Source organism: Pagrus major, chromosome 4 (assembly GCF_040436345.1).
Source record: "Pagrus major chromosome 4, Pma_NU_1.0".
Taxonomy (NCBI): Eukaryota; Metazoa; Chordata; class Actinopteri; order Spariformes; family Sparidae; genus Pagrus; species Pagrus major.
Window position 1 is genome coordinate 10,501,104 of NC_133218.1, and position 25,910 is coordinate 10,527,013.

Below are 25,910 nucleotides of genomic sequence, written 5' to 3' on the forward strand. Positions count from 1 at the left end.
GCAGCAGAGGCTCAGAGGTTGATGTGGGATGTCCATCAAAAGGATTACAGGTGAAAACTAATGTTTCCGTGGGGACATAGGGAATCGGAAGGTTGCCAGTTCAAGTCCAGCCTGGACCATGGAGTGTTGACTGGTAGCTGGAGAGGTGCCAGTTCACCTGCTGTGCGTTCAGTCCGAAGTTTCAAGGGAAAAGTCCCATAATGTTTCAAAAGTTATTAATTTAGTTATTTACTTAATTTACTTTTGTTTATTAAGTTATTTACTTTTTACTGTGTAGAGAATAAATACCAGGAGAAAATGTCATCCCGTCTTCCCAAACTTCTGAGAATGATCTCAGAGAGTTCCTAACTTAGCCTGGAAACTTCTAGCAAGGAGTCCGAGCTTAAGAGTGATTAAGGAAACTTGGGCTCTATCTTATGCTCTGCGCAAAGCGGCGCACAAGTGTCATTTCTAGTTTCAGACTGAGGCAGTTGTCATTTTCACGCCCAGCACCCATGTTGTGTAGCAAATGTAGCAAATGTACCTGCCCTTTAAACCATGCACTATGGATAATAAAAATGTAGTTTACATGAAAACGGGCAGGAAATGGACAGTGACATCAATTTTTTTATTTTTTTTTACTTTTCAGTTGCCTACAGTGGCAAAATATGTCAGTGTTGTGATCACATTGCTGCTGTGAATAACCTTTTTCTTTACAAGGAGCTACTCTTATTTTTGAGGAAAATATCTTTGAAAACTAGAAAGAATTTTCATAGAATTTCATCACTAGGAGCAACTGTTAGTACTAGGATGCTTTATGAATATGGCCCCAGATGTTATGTAGTGATGTAGAAAAGTTTCCATTTGTGAATATAAAAAAATGTAATAATGAATAATTAAAGTATCCAGATTATCGTTGCTTTTTTAAGTGTCCTACCAAGTGTGTAACCCATCCTCCTTTTCCTTCTCCTTCTTCTTCTTCTGTTTTCCTCCTCCCTCTTAATCTTTTAGTTTTAGCATGAATGCGTCTTTCTGGCAAACCTTCCAGTAAGCTCACAGACTTTTGAAGGACAACAAAACATGGATAATGGATTTAAAGATGCAGATCATTTTTTTTGTTTTAGCATTTAGTCACTTTTTGAGAGGTGAACCCGATAAGACTTGAAACAGGATTTTAAAGGATTCTCATTGAATGAATGGTATGGAACCACATCCCTAAATTTGAAACTGTAATCTCAAATAGTCTGATGTATAATGCATCTTTGCTGACCAAAAATATGTTACCTCCCCCTCTCCAGAGTGGTGTGGTCTCTTCCTAGATGTGTGTGACAGTACTGACTTGAGCACCTCAACACTTATCTCCCCACATGGTGCTGCAGACCAACCAGAGCTCCTCTGCTCTGTTGCACAGGCCTTGGTGTCTGCGGCAGCCCAGGATTAATGTTTGTGTTCACAGCATTTGACGTATAAGAAGTTAAAAGAAACACAAAATATATGAAGTGCCATATTCCTGTTAACATTTTACAAAGCCTGTGTGCGTACCCACACACACTCTGGTTATCCTGTGTGTACAGGCCACTCATCAGAAATGTTCTACATGTTTTCAGTTCGGTTGAGAACAGCTGACTGTGAGTGTTTATGCATGTCATGGAGCATGATGTGATGTTAATTGCATAATTATCATGCATTACACTTGATACTAATTAACAGTAGGTGTATCTCTATCACAACAGGTCAGTTGCTCAGGGAATAGGCCAACATTAGGACCATTCACCAAATGCCCACAGCCAATAACAAACAAGTGCTAAATCAATTCAGAACCGTACAATAAACATCAGATATTTGTAATAAGTCATCATTCAGAATTTTCACCCTAAATGATTGCAACAAAAGGTTCAGGGTTATGTCTTGATCTAAGCATGAAAAATGAAACACTTCTCTTCTTTCATATCACTCCTTCACACTATAGACTAAACTGAGTCCTGTTTCAAATTTCTGTTTCTCTTAAACTATTTCTAGTCTCCACCATCCCTTCATGTTGGTATGTTTGAATTAGGTTCTCCCTCACTAAACTGCTGTTAAATGAAGCAATTTAAGAATCTGGGCCTTTCTCTCAACTTTCCTTACAATTTTGCTAAGTCATTGACCAGGCTGGTTTGCATTAACTTTCAGGTCTGGGTTAGGGTGGATTCGACAGGCAGCATGTGATTGGCTGTGCAGAGGGAGGCGGGCCTGTCCAAAGTTAAACATCTGGAAGTGCTTTCTGCTGCTGCTGCTGCTCAGTCACTCAGTAACTCAGTAAGGTTGAGTGGAATACTACTGCCGAAGAGAAGATGTCGTTCATAAAAGTAGATCCAGCGTCTGATTTCTCCTTCCACAACCTCCCATATGGAATATTCTCCACACCTGATAATGTAAGTACACTTTTCATTTTCTACTAGGCTTGCAAACAGACAAAACAGAGCTCCTCATCGATGCATGCAGTGTTGTCACATCAGACACATTGAGGACTTATTTTTCAAAATAAAAGCTTTACATAGATTTGGTCATGGCAGATAAAGATAATGTCTGTCAGGATGTTTCTGTTCATAGTCACAATCACAGTTTGCTGATGTATACTGATGTGTGTATGGCAGCTATGAGTGCAGTGATGATCTCAGGCCAAGTGTTGTAAAGCGCTTTGAGCGGTCAGTAGACTGGAAAAGCGCTGTAGAATGCAAGTCCATTTACAATTATTCAGGCTGACTTATGGCTGGCTGGATGAAACATTTTGAATGAACATATTTGGAACCAGTAGATAAATACAGGGTAGTGGGAGTGTGCTGTAGATCATCTATCAGAGTGTGCTTTATTTCCTCAGACCAGACATCGCATTGGTGTTGCCATCGGAGACCAGATCCTGGACCTCAGTGTGATCATGTCTTTGTTTCGAGGGCCTGTGATTTCCAAACATCAGGATGTCTTTGACCAGGTAAGTTTAATGACTAGCAGTAATCAGGGAAGAGGCACCATGTCTCAGTTTAGCTTTATCAGTCTGACATCAATCAGATGTGCTGTGCAACATCATTGGAGCGTCACAGTAATATCATCATACTACAGGATGATATCACCTATATGCAGCAAACCAAACCATTTCAAGATGTAACTTGCACATTTCCAGAACCCAATGAAAAACAGGCTCAATAGGTATCAGACAGACAGAAAACCTTGAAGTCAACACAGTACAAATATCTACTGATGAAATGAAACCACTGAATGTAACATTACAGCCAGTGAAAAGTACGAAACATTAGCTAAAGCTAAAAAATCATAAGCAAAATGGGGGAGTAATATAACATCTTTGAGGTTTTGATATATGTGCAATGAATATCAACACTTTCACATTCTAAAGTTTAAAGGAAATTAAAATAATCATTCGTGGGAAAATCTACAGTGAAAATAACCCAGAAATTGTGTTTTTCAGCTCTGAAGCTAAACTTAACAAGATCTGTGGCACTCAGGTTTTATTCAGGACCAAAAAACTTCTAGATGTGACAGAACTACATTAACACTACACAGTACTATATTAATACTACACAACACTACATTAAAGGTCCCATATTATGAAAAACTCACTTTTTCTGGGATTTGTGTTATTTTGGGTCTATGGTGCTGCCACACGCATAAAAACTTTGAAAAAAGACCATCCGTGCTTTTTTGAGTAAGATACAGATTTCTGACGGTGTCTTGCCTGCAGTTTCCAGATGAGCGAGTCAAATTCGGTATCGGTCACCGACGTCATTGACCGATCATTTGAATATTCCCACCCACAGTGTCTCCACCCACCAGGTACAGCATTACCGTCTCGGAGATCCGCCATTACACTATCGAAAAGCACCATGTCGAAGCGCAACGAGAAGTGTTCTGTTGTTGGTTGTAAAAAGCAACATAAGTGCCTATATTCTGTCCCAGCTACAGAAGAACAGAAGAGACAGTGGTTGCGTTTCATTTTTAACGACAACCGGCTATGGTTCCTGTAAGTTTGTTCGTGTGTGCTAACCACTTCACATCGGACTGCTTCAGTAACGAGGGTCAGTACAAAGCTGGCTTTACCTCGACACTGACCCTCATAAAAGGATCAGTCCCAACCATACTGGACCCAGCAACTGCACCTGAGCCACAGGTAAGTGTCGCCACGTGTTGATAGTATTTACAGTTGCCTACGAGTATGGTGAAGTCAGCTTGAAATTGGCTAACTAGTTAGCTCCGCTTCGGTCCGCTATGCAACGGCGTTTGGAGCGAGTTTAATGTTAATAATATTACGAGGGAGCTTGGTAACTAAGCAACATATTCAGACACACTAACCATTCTGAAACGTCCTGCTGCAGCCGTAGAGTCAGTATTTCTTCAGGAGCCTCTCCTTCTGGGTCCGATTCGGGGTCAAACTGGTATTGTTGAACGACACAATCCTGGCGAGCCATAGCGATACATCCACCGTAAACATTAGCGCATGCTACCGCTAGCGTAAGCATAGCAGGCAAGGCAGGCGTTGACAGACGGAGCTCATTAGCATTAAAGGTGCAGGCACAGAAACAGCCTGCTCTCAGTAGAGCTCACTTGAGCGACTTTCAGACAGCTGAAATTCAGGACCAGGATGGGTTTGGGGCAATACATTTCAAATACAGTGTTGTTGGACCTCTGACAGCTGTGTGAAATTGATGAAAAACAGTATAATATAGGACCTTTAATACTACACAGAACTACATTAATACTACACAGTACTATATTAATACTACACAAAACTACATTAATACTACACAGAACTATATTAATACTACACTGAACTACATCGATACAACACAGAACTACATTAATACTACACAAACCTACATTGATACTACACAACACTACATTAATACTACACTGAACTACATCAATACAACACAGAACTACATTAATACTACACAAAACTACATTGATACTACTCAGAGCTACATTGATACTACACTGAACTACATCAATACAACACAGAACTACATTAATACTACACAAAACTACATTGATACTACTCAGGGCTACATCGATACTACACAACACTACATTAATACTACACAGAACTACATTAATACTACACTGAACTACATTAATACTACACTGAAATACATTGATACTACACAAAACTACATTGATACTACTCAGGGCTACATCGATACTACACAACACTACATTAATACTACACAGAACTACATTAATACTACACTGAACTACATTAATACTACACTGAAATACATTGATACTACACAAAACTACATTGATACTACTCAGGGCTACATTGATACTACACAACACTACAATAATACTACACAAAACTACATTGATATTACTCAGAGCCCCATGGATACTACACAACACTACATTAATACTACACAAAACTACATTAATAATACACAGAACTACATTAATACTACACTGAACTGCATTAATACTAGACATACTACATTGATATTACACAGAACTACATTAATACTACACAAAGCTACATTGATATTACTCAGAACTACATTGATACTAAACAGAACTACATTGATACTACACAGAACTACATTAATACTACTTAATACTTAATACTGAAAGAATGTTGCCAAGTTTCTTTAGGGTCGCTTTGATGTTCAGGACAAATTTCAACCCAATCCAGTAAAAAATGAGTGAATGGTGAGGTTTAGAGTACACATAGAGAGAATCACAAAAATGCTGAAATGTAGCTCTGAGGGCCAAACTTAAAACAATCATAACTTAAAAAGTATTTGGAGCACAGCCGTGGAGATGAATTTAATAGAAGTTTCAACATGAATCTTTTCAAGGAAATCCATGACATGAACTGGGAAAAGTTCTGGATTTTGGGTGAGTTGGCATGGAATGACCCATTTGCCAAATTTGGAGCTGCAGTTCTCATGACAACCTTGAGTGCAGACAGACTTGTCAAACACATCCATTAGAAAAAAAAAACGCCAACAGTAGAACAATGAACTCCAGAGCACCTTAAACTCTTCATGTGTGCACATCAGCCAGGTTGAACCAGGTTATAAACACTATTGATTATTCTTTGGTATGCACTGAGTAGCAGGGAAATATAACTATTTGAAGTACATTTTGGTATATGGGTGAGTAGCGATCACTGGAAGGAATGGGCTGCCATGTTCAGACCCCCTATTTTCTTATTACTCATGTTGTGTGTTTACAGAATCATTTTGCAGTCTAGAATATGTAAACTGATTGTAGGAAGGGCTGCTTTATGAATCATATCGTCATTTTTTTTTGCGTCTCCCTACAAGCCCACACTGAATGCTTTCATGGATCTTGGTTATGAGGCCTGGAGGGAGGCCAGGAGGACCTTGCAGGTGTTGCTGTCAGCCAATGAGAGCACACTGAGGGATGACATCAGCCTTCGGAGCAGGTCAGTCTGTACATACACAGTGTGTAGTGCACAGTCTTAATCAGGCTACTGCGTCCTGTGGTTATACTCTGGTCACAGCTCAGTCAGGGAGGTCACAGCAGGTCATAGGTAAAGGTTAATGTGAAGACAAACTGGTGAACAGGTCTGGGTTTAGTGGCTGTTAAACTATGAATGAAAAAAAGGCAGTCATCTCTTCCGTTATTAGCGGCTCATTCCGGTCATTCAAAGTACAGTGAACATGATGCATAATATGCCACACTAGTTAATGTTCTGCAGCGTAGAGTTTTATATGAAGTAATGTGTTTTTGTGTTCTCATAATAAAGTAAACCTGTCAGTAAGTATTGGTTGGCTCAAAGTTTCTGCTATCGATTAGTCAGACTGGCTATGCTAACATTAGCCATGTTAGCTAAGGCTACCTCTTTCATTAACTTTGAGTAGTTTACAAGCAGAAATGAACCATATTACTTGACTATCATATCACAAGCATCCCACATGGCCTTACTGTCTATATGCATACATCCCAACAACATAACATACAACAGAAATTCACGCATTCCTTTATTTACGCCGATGTGTTAAGTTGGTATTGTCAATAAAGACTTATTAAATGTTTACATTTACGGCAGTACTTGTGGTAAACCAGCACAGTGGCATTACATTTGCATATTCATCAGTGGGCTGTGCTCATCCGATAGTCTTTCAGTGGCCCACCAGTCTCAAGCAGCACATACCGTTATGTGTCGGTGAAATACCAGCGGCATACCAATCCAAGGATCGGTATACCACTCCAAGGATCGGTATACCACTCCAAGGATCGGTATACCAATCCAGGGATCGGTATACCACTCCAAGGATCGGTATATGCCCCTGAGCCACGAGTGACATACCATTCGCCTCTTTTCGATCCTGGCGACACTGCACTGCTAAGCAGCCAGGACAGCCAGTCCCTTCTTGTAATACCACATCTGCCACGAGAGGCGACAGTGAGTCACTGAAGCCTTACTCCTTTTTAAAGTACGGGCTGTTTAAACATTTGAAATAAGGTTTGGTTAATGTTCACAGAAACAGAACTTATAACTTACTTTGTTATACCCTGTTTGTCTTTAACACGTGTCGGCAGCTTTTTTAAAATACAGTGTACAAAAAGAAACCTGAGGGATCGCCTTGTCATTAGAAGTAGAATTTGCGATGACCTCATGCCTAGACACTTCAGTAAACATCACAATGCTAATGATTCTTTGTTGTGCAAGCACATCAAACCTCCACATTTTTCCACTGCCTTTTGTTGTATCTTAATGTATTATAAATATGGGTGTCTTTTTCCTGTATGCTGTGGGCATGTGAACCTTTATGTCATGTCATTTCTTGTTATCTCATGGTTTCATTATTTTCTATTTGTTTCACCTGATATGTCATTTATACTATCTGGGTTGTGCTGTTTGTTGTTTGAACCCCTGATGAAGCCCCCTTTTTTAATGACTGGCCCTTTCACAATTTTGGAAAGTGTAGTAAAGCTTTGAAATATTTACTTCCCCATTTCTTATATTTCTTATATTTATATAGTGCCTGGAATGCCTCTGGTGTTTGAAAGGCTGTTTCTGCTTCCAAAGTAGGAAGGTAAACTGCAGAAAGAAACAATCAAAGAACAATCAGTGCTTAGGTTTCTGTGTAGGTAAATATTGAATTTCTAAATGACTGTAAATTAATAAACATTGTGCAGATGATTTGTTCAAATAAAGATGCTAGAAGCAACAGTAAAGTCAAGGTAATCAGTTTAGTTAAATACAATGGTTATTAGAAAACCTGTGTTAAACACATGTCATGTTTAGACATAAAAACATTTATTTTACATGTAATTCCTATCACTGATGGGTAAAGGTGCTTTTGTTTGGTTTAATGCCCTCTGAAGCACACACAATAAATATTTGAGACAAAGTCATGCCAAATGTTCTTGAACGGTTCTGGAAAAATATTTGTTTTGGAGTGGAAACCCAGTCTTCAAATCTCCAAAAGGCTTGTAGCCTTATCTGTTTGCTGGCTGATTGTAGGCCCTGTCTTGAGACGGATTATTTCATCAGAGGTTTTTTGTCTCTCTGTCCTTGTCTGTGCAGAGCATTTGTCCATCAGAGTGCAGCCACCATGCACCTTCCTGCAGACATCGGTGAGCGTCTCTTCAGGGTTCAAACTCTATCACAGCTGTTTGTTTCATCAGAGGTCACCCTGTCGGCAGATACCTCCTGAGACCTCCTCCTTAGCATCAGCTCCAACATGGATGCCCCATCACACCCCCTGACTAATGCATTTGGTTGAGTTAGTGGGGCTTTCCATCGTCTCACATCTCACCTTTTGACATCCAGAGATTGTTTCATGTGGCCTTGTTAAATGTCACTTTGTGTTAATGTCAACAGCTGCCAAAGGCATCGTTTCTACTGAGATATTAACTTTTTTTAAAACCCCAGACAATGTCTTTAAAATTTAGGTGGCCTTGGATTATTATAATGTACTCACAAAAATGTCTACAAAATGAGCAAGTGCTTTGGGGACTTCCTGGGTTTTGCCTGCACACGAAACTGGGAAAATCATATATTTTTTGGACCTGGCTCTATGCACGGGGGCATTGTCACGTTAAAACATCAAAGAACCAAACACAAACCATTGACACAAAGTTGGAAGAACACTAATATTAAAAATATCATTGTTTTCTGTAGCATTGAAATGTAACTTCATTGTAACTAAGAAGCACGGATCAGAAAAAAAACAAACCAAGCAGTCAATGAAATCTTTAGTTTCCTTTTGTTACACTTCCAACACAATCAAAGGCACAATGACAGTATAGCTATTGGCTTGTTTGCCTTGTAGATGTAAATGCAGTGGAGTGAATGGGAGGCATATCAGCACTAGGGGGCACTGTTGATCAACATACTATATTTGTATTGCTTATGATTTGGCTCATTCACTCAGGTTTGTGCTGATAGAATTTACTAATTAAAGAAGTGCACAGGCAGTAGATGTGAACATGTCAGCCTGTTCCTCCTCTGAACTGTCCTCTCTGTTTTTCACAGGCGATTACACCGACTTCTACTCCTCCAGAGATCACGCCACCAACGTTGGCACCATGTTCCGGGGGAAGGAGAATGCTCTGATGCCAAACTGGTACTCTATCAATCAAAGCAGCAGTAAACACTAACAGCTGTTGATAGAATGAACAAAAGGCTCACTGAGAGGCCTTGATACATTCCCAGTGTTGGGGCAGATATTGAGAGACAGCTTGAAACAAATCATTCAAGGCTCTCTGCAAACAGTGATCTGTGGAGGGACACTACAAGGTTTCTCTAATTGATTTGGGCCTCAAAGCGTCAGTGTGCATTTAAATAGTGCAGCAGGGCTGTGGGAGCATCCACGCAGCACAGACAGCCTTCATTTATTCTCAGACCCTCGTGGGAGGAATGCTAAGGTGGCCCGGGGCGTCTCTGTCTCCCACTGAGTCTGACACGCTGCTCTCTGGTTAAGCAGCTGATTGGCAGGCTGCTTTCACCGCTGTCAGAATCCCTGCCTGTGTCAAATTTCAGGAATCATAAGTTTAGAGCAGGAGTTCTTTGAAGATGGACCACAAGTTTGTGCAGTATACATAAAAAGACCACTTTATATTGGGCTACAGTGTCCTCATTTAAGTTCTTTGATCCTTGTTTTTTTTTGGACCTGATCCAAAATAGTTTGGAAAACCAAACCGGACCCAATGTGCATAATTTATTTTCAGAGAAAGGGCTTTGAAATACTTTAATACATTAAAAAACAGTGTAAAATAGATCTGTTCCATAAAGCAGTGGACCTAAAAAGACCCAAACTTAGAGAACAGCAACACTGTCTGCAGCACTGTGTGTAAAATGTTTGTCACTATAGGATTTTTTTCAATTCTTCTCATGGCCTCACTACGTTTATGAAACTACCACTGGGAACACCAAGGTCAAACACTTTTAAACTGCACACCTTTTGAGAAAAAAGTATGATTCTCTAATTCACATTTTAAACCAGCTACAAATGAATATTTTTATAAAAACAACGTATCAAATGAAAATGTGAAGACATTGTTGCAATGTGAAATAGTTGCTTGTAGCAATGAACAGGCTGTTCTCAGTAAAAACACTGTACACTACCTGCTCAGCCCCCCACACACAGTGAGTCACTATAGAGGAGTATTTCACAGCTAAAGAGCCATATATTTCCCTCAGGAGTTGGTAGAGACAAAAAAAAATGGAGCTTAAAGAGAATTTATATTGTACTTAAATTTGACAGGTTGCCAGAAACAGAAATGAATAAAAATGTTGTTTCCCACCGTGGTCACCGTGGTGCTGATGGGTATTCTGCTCTGCAGGTTGAGGCTTCCAGTGGGATACCACGGTAGAGCATCATCAGTGGTTGTGTCTGGGACCCCCATTCGCCGGCCCTCAGGCCAGATGAGACCTGACCAGAGTAAGAGCATTTTGTTTACCAGCATCAGGATCTATTACTCACATTATTCATTTCTCGCTACACAATTTAAATCTTTGCTCATCACGTAGGCGTTAAAGTTTGTTACAAACACATTCTCGATGATCAGATGCTTCACATTCCTCACACATTGTTTTTTCTTGTCATGATGATGATGATGATGTTGGAATTTGGGTGTTTTATGCAAGTCGTGGCGAGCATAAAAGATGGCAGATGTGTTGTGATGGGTTGAGAGCGATCTCCAACCTGTTGGACCTATAAAACCCTTCTACAATCACAATGTTCCATGTTTTATCCTGATAACTCTGCTGTTTGGTATTGGGCAGGTACAGTGACTTTGTAGATTATAGCCACTGTAAAGCTGCACTATTTTATATATGTTATATTCATGATGATATGTGTAATGGGAAAGGTGTGGCTTGTGGTTAAGACCAGCAGGCAGCTGTGTTCAGTGAAACAGCTGTGATAAACCCACTGTTACACTTCCTGCCCAGCACCATGCAGCAGTCACAAAGAGCCTCAGATTTTGTGGTTGTTGAAGATGAAACCAGAGCTTAAAGGAAAGTGAATATGGATTTTTGGACACAAACTTGACTCCAAATGAATGCTGATGTTGCTCCCTGCTGCTGGATGTGTGAATAAACAACTGTTTACTATAAATATACTGAAGCCCTGCGTGAACCACCTTTTCCCCAAAATATGAGTTTAACCTTTTTTGGCTTTTCTCCGCCCTCAGCCAAACCTCCGGTGTTTGGCCCATCCAAGCAGTTGGACATTGAGCTAGAGATGGTGAGTTTAGTGTTTACTTCATCTAATCAACTGTATGTTTGTAATGTTTGAATAGATGGTGAAATAACTTCATTTCAACATCTGAGTTGGCTGAGAGAAAGCCTGAGTTGCCCTTCTCTGCTGCCCTTTGTTAGTCTGTGTGATCTTCAGTGTTACTCACTGCTGTTACATTTGTTCTTTCCTCTGATCAGGCCTTCTTCGTTGGAGGACAGACTCAGCTCGGGGAGCCCATTCCCATCAGCAAAGCCCATGAGCACATCTTTGGCATGGTACTCATGAATGACTGGAGTGGTAAGAACACCTGCACAACACATCACATCGAACCAACATCATCCTTGATGTTAATATCAGTTAAGTTTCTGATAGAACTGGTTGTTCTGTGATGAAGCTGATGCCAAATCAACAGCACTAATTAGCAGTGACGTTTCACTTAGAAGCACACATGTTCCTGAATTTGGCTCTGCATTATACATGTCGAGGCAGTCGCTTCAGATTTAGTCAGATGGAGATGGTTTTAGATTAAATGGCAGAGTCAGTCCTCATCAAAGCATAAGTGGAATATGTATTATTGATTTAGCTGGCAGTCTGTAGGGAGGATATGCATGGTGCTGTTGCTCTCTGACTGTCATTCTCTCTAATATCCCCCTTTCCTCCTGCCTCAGCCATGCTGTAGCCTGCCAAACACTTTACTCCCTCTCTGCCCACAGAATTAACTTATAACCAGCATTACAACAAAACATCAGTATTGTCAGACAAATCTCATTTTGTGTTGTTTTAGGATGAGCCTATTTCCTTGTCTCATGTCCTTTGACAAAACCAGATTATTAGCAGTTTTCAATATTTAGCCTCAATAAACATTAAATGTGTTTTATCCATGTTCTGCATGTATTTTGCTGCACATGTCAGAGGTCCTTATATGTTTCAGTGTCCTGGCCCTCAGAGTAATAGATATTTTTAGATAAAACCCTCGGGCTCACAGTGAACAACATATTGATTTAGAACTGTCAGAACTGTCTGAGGTGAGATAACACTGCAGATATGTGAGATTAAACAGTTTCTCATTTTGACATGGACTTTGTCAGAAAACCCCACACTGGATCCTCCTGTATAACTCATCAGCAAGCTGCAAGGAACAGAGGACATGTGATGTCAGACTAATTTTACACTCGAGTCATCATACCATATGTCTGAGGGCAGTAATGGCTCAAATCTAATACACTGTGAGAGAGCAGTCAAATGTGAAACATCTGGAGGATTGATGACTTAAAATGAAGTCCTTCTGAGGTTAAAATAAAATGACTGGTGTGCAAAACTTGAAACAAAATCCTTCCTTTGAAGTCTGTTAAGAGTAGACTGTATTGGCATCATATGTTTTGTTTGATTTATAATTGGATGAACAAAACACATCAATCCAAACATGTGAGACATCGTCCCATATGTTAAAAATACTTGAACTTTAAGACAATTCTGGAGATGCCAAAATGTCTGTACACTCTTAGAAGTAAAGATGCTAACTAGAACCATAAAGGGTTCTTCAGCTTGTCCCCAATAACTATTTATAACTGCTGAAAACGATGAGGTGTCCATTATCAAGGAATTAATGGTGGACGTGGAGGCCGGAACCGTCCGATGTGTGGGTCCATTCATTCCTGATTATGGACACCTCGAAGAGCATTATCCCACTGTTACCATGGTCACTTGCCAAAGAAAAAAAATATTGTTTTTATTGTTTGTTAATTAGATTTATTTCTAACATGGAGGTGTCTGCAGTCACTCATTTTAGATACAGTTATAATACGCATTAATTAAGAATGGTGACTGACTCTCATTGGGACTACTAGACGAGTTCCAGAGCTGCGTATATCAAAAGTTCATTGATACACCGCAGTCAGTTAGAATTGAGTATTCAATCAGACCATGGTATAATCACTGTTAGAGTATAGAGAATAAATGTAATCACTAACTCCATCCTCCTGATTTTCCCTGATGCTCAGTTCAATATGGTGGCCCTCTGTAATCTACTGTACTGCCTGAAGCTCTTGTGCCCTGCCACAGCCTGACTGGCTGTGATTTAGCAGGTCATTTAGAGCATACAGCGAGTGGCATTTCAACACAACAGCTACTTTTTATTTTCTTTTATTAGTCCTTTGACAGAGAGCAGATTAGCCCTGTGTGAAGAAAGCACAGCAGCTAGTGCTGCTTTATGGCCCATGACAGAGAGAAGTGTGAGATGGAATACAAAAGTGTCGTTCTCATTAAGCTCTCAGTCTGCACATCAGCTTCCATATAACTGCATGGCATTGCATATACAGTACGTGGAGCACAGCAGGTCCACTCACATATACTGCACATGAGTTTCTTGTTTTTGAAGACTGTACTTATCACATATTCTTCCTCTTACAAGTGAAAACTTCAGTTCATATGAAAATTAAACACATTACTTGAGACAGCTCTTTGAAACCTTTTTATTGGACCTAATGAAACAAATTCTGATAAAACAAATATTCATGTCAACATGTTTTCTAATGTCTGCGTTAGAGCCAGTATGAGTGTTGTCACACTGTCCAACTATGAACATCAATTGGAGATCCCCTTACAACCGTTGGGGCTTGCCTGTGGTCCCATTCTAATCACTCTCATTATGTTTCTAATGATGATGTCAATGAATCAAGTAACTGACTCAAGAGAATCTGGGGAAACGAGGACAATTCATTATGTCGTTATCTTGTGATTACACTTTGTGTCCAATGTTCAGAGTCACTTGAACCCTTTTATGTGTGTGCACATAAAAGGGCACATGCAAACTTTTTACTAGTGTTATCTCCGTTTCCCTGGAAATATACAGGGTATGACTAATAACTGGAAAGCAATCAGTCATGTCAGTTGCTTCCTTTATGTAATGAAATGTAGTTTACTACTCCAGCAAGTAGATCTACTCTTTAGTAACAACATAGCAACAGAGATGATTTGTAGTTCTTGATGAGTCAGCCTTGAACTGACATTAATGCTCTCGATGGTGCAGTGGCAGACTCAGGACGTTTGAGGGGCAGGGGTGAAAAAATCAAAAGGGCACCACCCCCTCCAGGGGGATCTGGGAGCATGCTCCCCCGTAAGAAACTGTTGTACATTTTCAAGTTGATTGCATCAATCTGGTGCACTTTGAGAGACAACTAAAGAGGTTATCTCATAAATAACATGACCATAAATGAGAAGATGAGAAAGACATCTGTTTCCTGTGTATGTACTCTCAGTACACACTTATTTCCTATCATGAAACCAAAATGTCTTAATGAAAAGGAAATAACAAGAGAAAGACTTTAACATGAACTTTGCCTTAATAATATATCCCAACACTATGTCCCCGATATATTCAGTAATGCATACACACAATATATTATACCATAATATACAGCCTACAAGTCCTGACTTGTAACTAAATGTTGACTGAGAGACCAGAAAATCCTGTTTTGTTTCAAAATTATGAGCACCCGTAAGGTGTCATCTTAACTGTATACTGTCTGGTCTATGTGGTTGAGTGTTATTTTAACTGTATGTTGATGAAGGTTCTTGGTCATCCAGGTCCCGGTAATTCTAAGTGCTGTATCGTAGGCAACTGGACTTGTTTCAGTTTCTTGAAGACGTCTCACCTCTCATCCAAGAGGCTTCTTCAGTTCTAACTAACTGGAGGGGAGTTGCTGGCTTTTAAACCCTGTGTGGGAGTGTCCTTACAGAGTCGTCAGGGCCACGTGTGGGTTGACCCAACCGGCCTTCATGTGGATCGCTAGGGCTAGCTGGGCCCAGGTGTGAATGGTTGTTAATCTGTCTGGGGAGGGAACACAGTACTTCATTGTAGGTGGGTGATAAGTAACGTCTTAGGCCACCTTTACTCCTCTTTCAAACCATCTGTTTTCTCTGGCCAAGATGTTTACATTGTTGTCCTCAAAGAAATGATTTTTCTCCTTCAGATGTAAGTGGACAGCAGAGTCCTGACCTGAGGAGTTGGCCCTCCTGTGTTGTGCCATTCGTTTATGGAGACATTGTTTTGTCTCCACAATATACAAATCTGTGCAGTCCTGGCTGCATTGAACAGCATAAACTACATTACTCTGTTTATGCCTGGGTGTTTTGTCCTTAGGATGGACACGTTTCTGCCTCAGTGTGTTGGTAGGTTTAAAGTGAACTGGGATATGATGTTCATTGAAGATCCTCCTGAGTTTCTCAGATGTTCCTGAGACATAAGGAATGGCGATGTTGTTACGTTTTCTCGTTTCCTCCTCTCTGTCTGCTCTGGATCTTTTAGAGGTCTTGACAAAGGTCCAGTTTGGGCAGCCACAGGTTTTAAGTGCTCCCTGATGTGCTTCTGTTCCTTCTCCTTCCCCTCTGTCTTTGTGGGCACAGTCTCAGCCCGATGGTTTAGGGTTCTGATGACCCCCAGCTTGTGCTCCAGTGGGTGATGAGAGTCGAACAGCAAGTATTGATCTGTGTGTGCAGGTTTTCTGTACACCTCAATGTTGAGGCTTCTGTCTTCTTCAATGTGTACTGACCAGTGCAGGAAGATCCGACTGTCTCCTCTGACACCGTCCTACGTGAACTTGATGTTATTGTCCACAGCATTTATATGTTCTGTGAAGGCTTCCACTTCCCTTGCTCCGACTTTGACCCTGGTGTCGTCCACATACCTGAACCAGTGGCTAGGAGCAGTTCCTGTGAAGGTAATCAAGGCTCTGCTCTCAACTTCTGGCCACTACTAAGCTAATTACATTTTAACTATATATTTTCTGGTCTGTGTGGTTCAGGTTGCTGCTGGAAAACACGACGGTCATTTTGTGTGTGGGCATGTGAATGCGTGTACACGCTCAATGTGGTTATCTTTCGGAGCCGCGGTTCATTAACACTGCTGCCTGCTGGCATTTATCAAACGTAATAAATAATGTGAGGTGTATTTCAATCTCACGTTTTTCAGGCACAGAGTCACAGAACTGTTTGCTCTCTGAGGCTGTAGCAGAAATACATCTGCGTGATTTGAATTTAAAAAACATGAGTTCATATTTTCTCCTCTTATTTCCATGAAATGTGTTATTTCCACCTTCATGTTTCATAATCTGTCTGTTTTGAGGTATCAGGTTACCTAAACTGTGTTTTGATTCAATACATACAGACTACAGATGTATTTGATTCCTAGATTACTACATTCATTAGACATACATCAGAAAATGACATGTAGCACAAAGATTTTGGAAACCAGAAGTTCCAAAACATTTGAATTTAATCTAAATTGTGGAGTTATTGTTTTGCCTTTTAAAATGGCGTGCACAGTCCATCATAGTTTTGCACAGATACTTCTGTAAAATAGAACCCAATAGTTTTTTGTTTTTTTCTCACCACAGCACAGTGTGAGAGATTGTTCAGTCGGTGACATTTCTGCTGAATGTGCAGCGTGAAAGCAAACTGACATTGCTTTCATTTTGTACTTGCTGAAGCCCTCAGGAGATCAGTCTGAGCAGAGTTCACTACAGGCTCTCTTTGAATATTTGCCATGCAAAATTTCTACCATACGACTGCACGCTAAGTTAAATGCCTTCCTCCTCTCCCCCTCTGTTCTCAGTGGTTTAATTGAATAGTAATTTCTTAAAGGCTCACAGTGGGTGAGGGAAGGCTTGGCCAATGAGCCGTGTCTGTGTGTGAGGACAGATGACGATGCAGACTGGCATTAAAGCTCTAACAGTAAAAGATTATCTCACTGTTGCTCCATTAGCCTCACAGCAGAGGAGATGTATAAGATGTGGCTGTAGAGAGATTCTGGCATCACTGAGCATGTTAAAGTTACATTACATTGGTGTAACTGTGTCCCGTGTTCCATACTCCATATTAACTGTATACAGTATGAACTATAACCAAATACAACCACATATTTCAGACACAAACAGGTACGGCTCTCTGTACAGATCCAAACAGCTAGTTCAGTCTGCTGCCTTACGTATAGGACCTGTAGGACTGAGTACCTCAGTGTATTTATAGGCCCAGTGTGTAGGATTTAGGAGGATCTGTTGGTAGAAATGGAATATAATATTCATAATTATCTTTTCATTATAATTTAATCACCTGAAACTATAATCATTGTGTTTTTGTTACCTTAGAATGAGACTTTTATATCTACACAGTCCACCATGTTGCGCTGCCATGTTTCTACAGCAGCCCAAAACAGACGGATCAAACCGTGGCTCCAGAGAGGGCAAGGGGTTTTCAGTTGGTTGCAATCCATACCAAACAGCTAGATGCCACCAAATCCTACAAACTGGGCCTTTAAGTGATCAGTTCTCTCTTTGCTGCCATACTGCTCACCTGACAGCTCTGTTGTTGTTTGCCGATACTGCTGCTGTTGAAATAGCAATAAAAAAGCTCCACCTTCACCCCAGTGTCTGGGGCGATGAGACGCAGGGTTGTGTGACTTTTTGGGAGTGTCAGTCCGTGGCCCGTTTGTATGACGTGATGTTGTGAACCCCCTGTGTCCGAACTGCTGCAGCTCAAACACACTAACCACATTCAAATGAACGCCTTATTTGTTTTGTATGAGACCTCCAGCTTCAACTCTACATTTATATTATCATAACTCCCGTGCTGAGCACAGTGCTTCCTAATGGAGACTGATGATCAAAGCTTGACACCAAACATCAATGCAGTACTTTCCTTTTGCGCATTGCATCATGGGAAAATAGAGTACATCAGTGATAAACTTAAAATTCACTTGACAAATACACAGAGTGCAATGCAGTGACCAATGAAAGAAAGTCATGAGAGTGACAGGAAGAGAGAGCAGTTTCTCAATGAAGTAAGGCTCTGTGACAACAAGAGCAGATTATTGAATATGAATCAACAAACATCAGCAAACATTATGTTGTATCTGTCACAAAGCATAGGCTCATGATTTGGTTGCAGATGAATTGCCTCTTGAGCAAATGTTATATGATTACAAGACAATGGAATATTTTTCTTCCATTTACAAAGTTAATGTTCTGACGAGAAATTGCACCAGTCACTTACTAATTCTAACTTACTTCCCTGTCCTTGGAGCTTCATGCAGTCCTTTGTGTCTGCAAAGTGATACAAAATTTGAGTTAAAAAGTTCCATGTGGTCATGTAATTTTTGTTTGTTTACCTTGCTTTGCAGAAGGGTTACAATGATAACTGGCCTCCTGGTAGTTTAGAATCTACATTTATCTTCTGTGATACCAAACTTTGAAGACTCCAAACCATAATCTGCAGTAACATTTGTGTTCATTCTCAGCCAGGGACATCCAGGCGTGGGAGTATGTTCCTCTGGGTCCTTTCCTGGGGAAGAACTTCGGGACTTCCATCTCACCCTGGGTCGTCCCCATGGAGGCGCTGTTACCCTTTGCAGAGCCCAATGTCACCCAGGTCAGTACGGGGTTAATCCAGTAAAGAGTGGCTCAATCCCAGGTCAACAAGTGACATTCTGTACTCTGTCCCTGGAACCTGCCCATCAAACTGCTCACAGGCCTAACAAAGGATTGACAGACTTCACATTTGAGACCTTTGCATTGGCTGTTACGTACCAGTCCAGTCTTGAGTTTTGTTCTAAATTAAAGCAAATTGTTTGAACAAACTTTTCAGGCAGTTTTGCAGACATGTCATTAATCCTCTCAGCTCACTTCGGAGCAGTGTTCACAACTGGAGCTTGCTGTGACATAAATAGTACAACAGAGCAAAAGTACTGTTTTTATAACAAAATGTTGTGAGTCAAAACCAAAAAAATTGACATACAAAAGTTACCTAAAGGAACCCCGGGGAGTTTTATGACTGGGCTCCATATACGCACATTTTGATATTTGGTAAAGAAACAAAAATGACTTAGGTGTTATTATTGTAGTCATTCATTTAGTTATCTATTATTATTATTATTATTATTATCTAATTATATCTTGGTAATCATATGCAATTACTTAGTAATGTGCTTGACTAAGTAAAAGTGAAAGTATAGCTAATGACATGGGGTTAAAGTGATAGTTGGGGTCTTTTGATGTGGGGTTGTATGACGTACTTATCTCTAGTCAGTGTGTTACCTGCAGTAGATGACTTCTGTGTTGAGAAACAGTGCATAGCACCGGCAGAGAAGCAGAGCGTTCCAGAACACAGTTCAGCCTGAGGAAAGTCTGACAATGTGGAGCTGAGCCTGACAAGCTCAGTCTAGATGTACACAGCACAGAGGCATACTGTATCTGTACAGAAACTCCTTCGGATTTTGAGATCAACATGGTTTTTTCCCCTGTTGCTACCTGTGGGACAAACATGAATACAAAATACGTTTCTTGTCTGACTAATGTTAAGGAGTTAGGAAGAGAAAAGCTGTGTTTTCTCTCTCCATTGTGAACAGTTGACCCTCATTTGAGCTCATATTTCAGTTAGTGTTTGTCTTCTCCCTGCAGGATCCTGAGCCCCTCCCCTACCTGCAGCACCATGACCCCTACACCTTCAACATTAACCTGTTGGTGTCACTAAAAGGTACTCTGTCTGTCTGTCTGTCTGTCTGTCTGTCTGTCTGTCTGTCTGTCTCTCTCTCTCTCTCTCTCTCTCTCTCTCTGTCTGTCTGTCTGTCTCTCTCTCTCTCTCTCTCTCTCTCTCTCTCTCTCTGCATACTGTTCAGTGTTATGAGCAGAGATGGAGGAGCAGAAACCTTTCAAGTAAAAGTAACAGAAAATGTAGATACTTAAGTAAACTACAAGTTCCTCAAGATTGTACTTAACTACAGTGCTTGAGTAAATGTATCTAGTTACTTTACAGCATGGCTGAATGAGTCTGTGCACATCATAGTGGATGAACCTTGATTCAACTTTTGCCATAACACACTGTTATATCTCAGCAGTTCTGAAATGAAGTGAACGTGTCTTTCAGTGAGTAAAGTATCTTTGTGCTGTTTGCTCTTCAAGGACAGGGCATGGCAGAGGCAGCAACCATCTGCAAGTCAAACTTTAAGGTGAGAACCTTGTGTGCTGCCTGGCAGGACCCACTCTAACACTCTGTACAGCATAAACAGGTTTGTTGGTAAATAATAGGGATGCAACGGTAGAGTTTTCCTACGGTTCAGTATGCATCACAGTTTTTGTGCCACGGTAACGGTACGGTTTCGATATCTTAATATAAAACTACTCACACTAGCAAAGGCAATATTGCATGTAAAAATAATTAAAAGCAGATATAGTCAAACCACAAACCTTATTATAAAAATGTAACACTTATCTTAATTGCCTTCCATAAAAAACATATGCAGTATCCAATCAAGTTAAACAGCAAACATTCTTGTAGTATTGTATTGTACTGTATTGTATTGTATTGTTTGCCTTTGTGTATTGAACCTAATAGGGCGTATTGAACGGTTCGATAAAAATATTGAATATTGTTGCATCCCTAGTAAATAATAATAATAATAATGATAATAATAATAATAATAATCTGTTGATTAGACTTTCAATTAAAGTGTTAGTTTAGTAACTAGTTACTAAAGTTATCAAATACTCAAGTACCTCAGAATAGTACTTAAGTACAGTACTTGAGTAAATTATAGTTAGTAACTTTCCATCACTGGTTATTCTAAATGTTTATACCAAGACTTTCATTTTATCAGCAAATATCAGTTCTGAATAACAGTCGTAGTTCTCGTAGTACTAATAATCGCTTTCCAATCGCGTATTGGTGGATACACTCTGCCTATTTTGTCACTTGTACAGTTAAAATAACTCCTGGTTTATGCACATCCTGCAGTGATCGGTCTGAAAAACATAGCTTGTTGATAGCGCAGCCAACAGCACACTGCAGAGGCAGGTCGAGCCCTCTGCCTCCTTTATGAAAATGGTGAACCAGTGTGACGTCTTACAGTCTGTCTCTCTTCACTCATGTTCTGTCTCTCTCTGTCTCCAGTACATGTACTGGACCATGAAGCAGCAGCTCAGCCATCACACAGTCAACGGCTGCAACGTCAGATCAGGAGACCTGCTGGCTTCTGGAACCATCAGTGGACCTGTGAGTGCCTGCATGTATAGCAGCTATGCTGATTAAAATTGTGTATCTGTGTATAGTGACTTATGACTGTTTAAGTCAGGCTTGACATTTCATGCTTACAATGGAATTGAATATGTTGTATGTAGTGTGAGGTAGATCTAGAAACAATTAAAGCCTCATTGTGTAACATTTTCAAACTGTGGACTTATATAATCCCTAGTTTACCCAATTTTTTTCTGTCTTTCCCACTCTATTTTTTCTTTGTTGTATAAATGTATACGCGGGTGATTACAAGACCTTGCTTTTATATTTTGTCATGTTTCTTTTAACCCCTCTTTTCTTTTTCTCTCCAATGTAAAGCACTTTGTCACTTCTGATTTATGTTTGACACACCATGGATCTGACCTGGTGACACAATACAATAATACAATAATCTATCCCATCTGACTCATTCAATAGCTACTAATCAAATAAAATGTATGCACCAGGACTTTAAACTCTTTAAACTTTTGTTGCGTTACATGTGCAGTGCATTTGTAGCGTACAATGCTTATACAGTATGTACTGTATCCCATCAGGCTCCAGAGAGCTTTGGCTCCATGCTGGAGCTGTCATGGAGGGGATCTAAGAACATCGATCTGGGAGGAGGAGAAACCAGAACGTTTCTGAAGGACGGAGATGAAGTCACCATCACAGGTTAGACCAGGGCTCTCAAACTCATATTAGCTTGGGGCCACTGCTGGTATTGTCATCTCTTAGGAGCGCCTCTACAGCACTCTGTACTACAAGAAAGCACAAAATTTCTGAAAATTCAGGTTTTATCTCCATTATTAGCATATTAATACAAAAGGCAAACAGCAGTTAGTATATATTTTTATATGATTAGCTTTTAACAGTTAGTGCTGATCTTTTTTTTCCCTTCTCTTAAACAACTTATCAAAACTGTGCACTGAACTAACAAATGAAATACATTTGTACTTTATTTCTTGCCAGACACCTGGCAGCACTCCTGCTGATATCTTCTTCATATTTAACACAAAAAATGGCAACAGAAGTAAACATCTTTATGCACATTAGTTTTAAAATTGCAGTTTTTTCCTGTGTATGTATTGTATTTAAACCTTGCACCAGGCTTGCCAAGGTAGTCAGTGTTCCCGGTTACACGGTGGTTGGGCTTACACTGGTTACATTACTTGCCCACCGCCCCACTGTCATTTTACTTTAAAAAAAAAATCAATAGTCCGACGACAGACAACAAACTGCTGGTGGCGTCTACTCCAGCAGCAGATGCAGCAGCGGGGCCGGCAGCAGAGTCACAGCTCAGAGTAACAGAAGTCACATTTAACTTTTAGCTGGGAGAGAGTTAGGAGAGCTGACTGCAAAAGGCAATGGTGGAGGATTTGATGTCAAAGCGAAAAGCAAAAGCTCCTGTTTGGCAATATGTCAGGTTTAAACTCAGTCATAATGAAGAACCTGATAACGTTAATGAGGGAAAAGGAGTTGTTACCTCACTGAGAAGCTGGAGGTGTGCAGCCTGTCGCCTGCAGCTCTTCATCAAACAGCTTCTTCTTGTTCATTTCTCCCACAGACTGAATGAAAGTTTGAGACCCCTGGGTTAGACTGAACCTTCAGCACAGCTGCCACATTATGGGATACTTCACTATTGCATTCTTTTCTTTTTTCTTTTTTTTGCACTGGCTTTCAAACTGTCACTTGGGAAAACAAATCAAGAAGCAAGTTTACATTTGGTAGTTATTGATATTTTTGGCATAAAATCTATACTGCAGATATGAAATGTGCAATAAAAAGCAGGAAAGAATACTGATTATTTATTTTTTTTTACTTAATAAATTAATTCAGATTAAAGTGTAATTACGTAAGTAAAAGTTAGCATTAGTAAAAATGTACATCACTGTGGTACATTTTAAATTTGAAAGCATCTTTAACCTACAATTAGATTTCTTTTCTGTCACTTTGCAGCCTCTACATGCAACTGGTTATGAATTATAAGTACACAACTGTCTCCTCAGTGTAGCCTTATTAAAATTAACCACAACAAAGTCAAAGCTCAAACAATTACAAACAAGTAACAAAGTAACCGAGGCAGACAACATTCAGACGATACAGACTCCATAATGGCTGCAGCCCAAAGACACACAGATGTTCCTGAGTGAACATGTGAGTCACAACCGGAGGAACCTTAATGAGCATTTTAGCATTTAGCCATACTCAACATGCACCCACAACGTATCACCAGCAAATGAGATATGACCTCTCTGATTTCAGGTGCGCTAACTCAAAACTATCATACTGACAATGATGTCCATAATAACCTGTTAATAATTATTAATGTCCCATCTCCTCCTCTGTCTAGGCTACTGTAAAGGAGATGGATACAAGGTGGGCTTCGGAACCTGTGTGGGAACCATCGCCCCTGCCCTGCAACACTGAAACACACTTACTGTTACACAGTGTTTATGTGGAGCATAAATAAGTGGAAGACACAAACTTAAACACCTACATGATCTCAGCCTGCTTTGATCGTCTCTATCCATGACAGAAGACAACTGTTGAGCCTTCCTCAGATTCTCAGAGCTCTGTAGAGTTGTACAGTTTTGTGGCCTTGTTATTATAACCTCTGTACTATTCATCCAGCAGATGGATTCTCCCACATCGCCACACAATGTTACTGCTGTACCAGGATCAGTATTATTGATGTTTTGTATGTGTTGGCTCCTGATTTACAATGAAATCATCCATTTTTTTATCTCATTGTGTTTATGTCCTTGTTTTCTGACTGTACAGTCTGGTGCAGACCCACAACAACAAAGATTTGATCTCATAACAAGTATTAAACTAAACTAAGTCAAGTCATGAAGTCATAAATATAAAATGTGTAAAAATACATACAGCATAGTCTTAAGTGAAATGAGCTGTTCAGTGCTTAAAATGAAGAAAATGGAATGTGCGGAATATTAACTAAAGATTGTACAGTACGAAGAATACGTGCATTTAAGAGTGTAAGCCCCTTCAGACACATTTGTGATTTATAATATTTGGCTGTATGAATAAAATTGACTTGCCTTGATTGGCTACAATTGTCAACATCTAACAAGAGGTTGTTAGATTGTAGCAATTGTAGCCAATCACCTTCTCAGTGGAGTGAATGATACGCTGAAGTCAAGGTTCAAAACACAGGGTTGTACAGTACAATGCAAGCTGTAGTACTTTCACACAGAAAACAATATTAGAATTGTATTAATCAGAATTAAAATATTAAGAAAAATATTCATGTGTTGAAGATAACTTCAGGAGTCTTACAGTTTTTAGGAGTGAAGCTGCTCTGTAGTCTGGTGGTACAGCAGCAGATACTTCTGTACCTGTTGTCAGATGGCAGCAGGGTGAACAGACTGTGGCTGGGTGGGTGTTGTCTTTTAGTATCTTTGGCCTCTGTGCAGACATCTCACTTCACTGATGTCACTGATGCTCTGTAGATGGTATCAGTGATGTTCTGGCCGTTTTTAATCAGCTGCTGTAGAGCCTTCCTGTCCTGGGCCGTGATGAACCATGCCAATTTGTGATGTTTCCATGGTTTCCACCCACATTAAAAATGAACTGAACTGACAAGAAGAACTTGGCACAGGAATTTTCCAGAGTCACTAGTTAACATATTTCTTGATTACCATGCATGCACACTCTGTATAAAGGGCAGAAGCTGTTATCAGGCAGAAATCCAAGTGAACAAGGCAGCGTTTATTCATAAAAATGAACCAGAGAAGACCAACAGAAACAATTTAGCTGACTGCGGCCTCACAGCATGCTGCCACCTCCTGTCCCTCTGTCTGCCATTTAACTTCTCCCCTCAGTGGAATGCATCACCTGCTCAGATAAGCAAAGGGACAAAGGGGGAGCGAGACACATACAAACATTGAAAAAAAACACAATAAGAACAAAGTGTGAAGCATTCTCTGGATGCCCTTTAATACAGAACAATTTTACCCTCCCTTCACAGCTCAGGTCCTCGTAAGCCCTCTTTGACATTTTCACTTGAATTGCAATGAAACCATCTTTTGTGTATGTGTGTGCTTTAAAACATCAGGGTTCAGCAGGAACCAGTTGGTTTGAGTTCCATAGATGAGGTAGGAAAGCTACAAAGTATTGACTTCACCAGTGACTGTTTATCAGACATATTCAACTTCAGAAGCA

The 25,910-nt window shown here is 40.1% G+C and overlaps 1 protein-coding gene across 1 annotated transcript; it reads left to right on the forward strand.

Moving 5' to 3' along the window:
* On the forward strand, nucleotides 1-24,471 carry fah (fumarylacetoacetate hydrolase (fumarylacetoacetase)). Its single transcript, XM_073464612.1, has 15 exons — nucleotides 1-50; nucleotides 2,152-2,393; nucleotides 2,840-2,950; nucleotides 6,291-6,412; nucleotides 8,525-8,574; nucleotides 9,476-9,566; nucleotides 10,786-10,883; nucleotides 11,638-11,690; nucleotides 11,882-11,981; nucleotides 18,976-19,106; nucleotides 20,135-20,210; nucleotides 20,636-20,682; nucleotides 21,624-21,725; nucleotides 22,283-22,400; nucleotides 24,079-24,471. The coding sequence occupies exons 2-15, from the start codon at nucleotides 2,313-2,315 to the stop codon at nucleotides 24,153-24,155; spliced, it is 1,257 nt and encodes a 418-aa protein (XP_073320713.1). The 5' UTR covers nucleotides 1-50; nucleotides 2,152-2,312; the 3' UTR covers nucleotides 24,156-24,471.
* Nucleotides 24,472-25,910: the final 1,439 nt, after the last annotated feature.

Bases quoted from the DNA above. Each gene is read 5' to 3' on its own strand.
- fah (XM_073464612.1), top strand. From the start codon at position 2,313: ATGTCGTTCATAAAAGTAGATCCAGCGTCTGATTTCTCCTTCCACAAC. The intron at 2,951-6,290 runs GTAAGTTTAATG...TCTCCCTACAAG, and splicing joins ATCAGGATGTCTTTGACCAG to CCCACACTGAATGCTTTCAT. The intron at 8,575-9,475 runs GTGAGCGTCTCT...TGTTTTTCACAG, and splicing joins GCACCTTCCTGCAGACATCG to GCGATTACACCGACTTCTAC.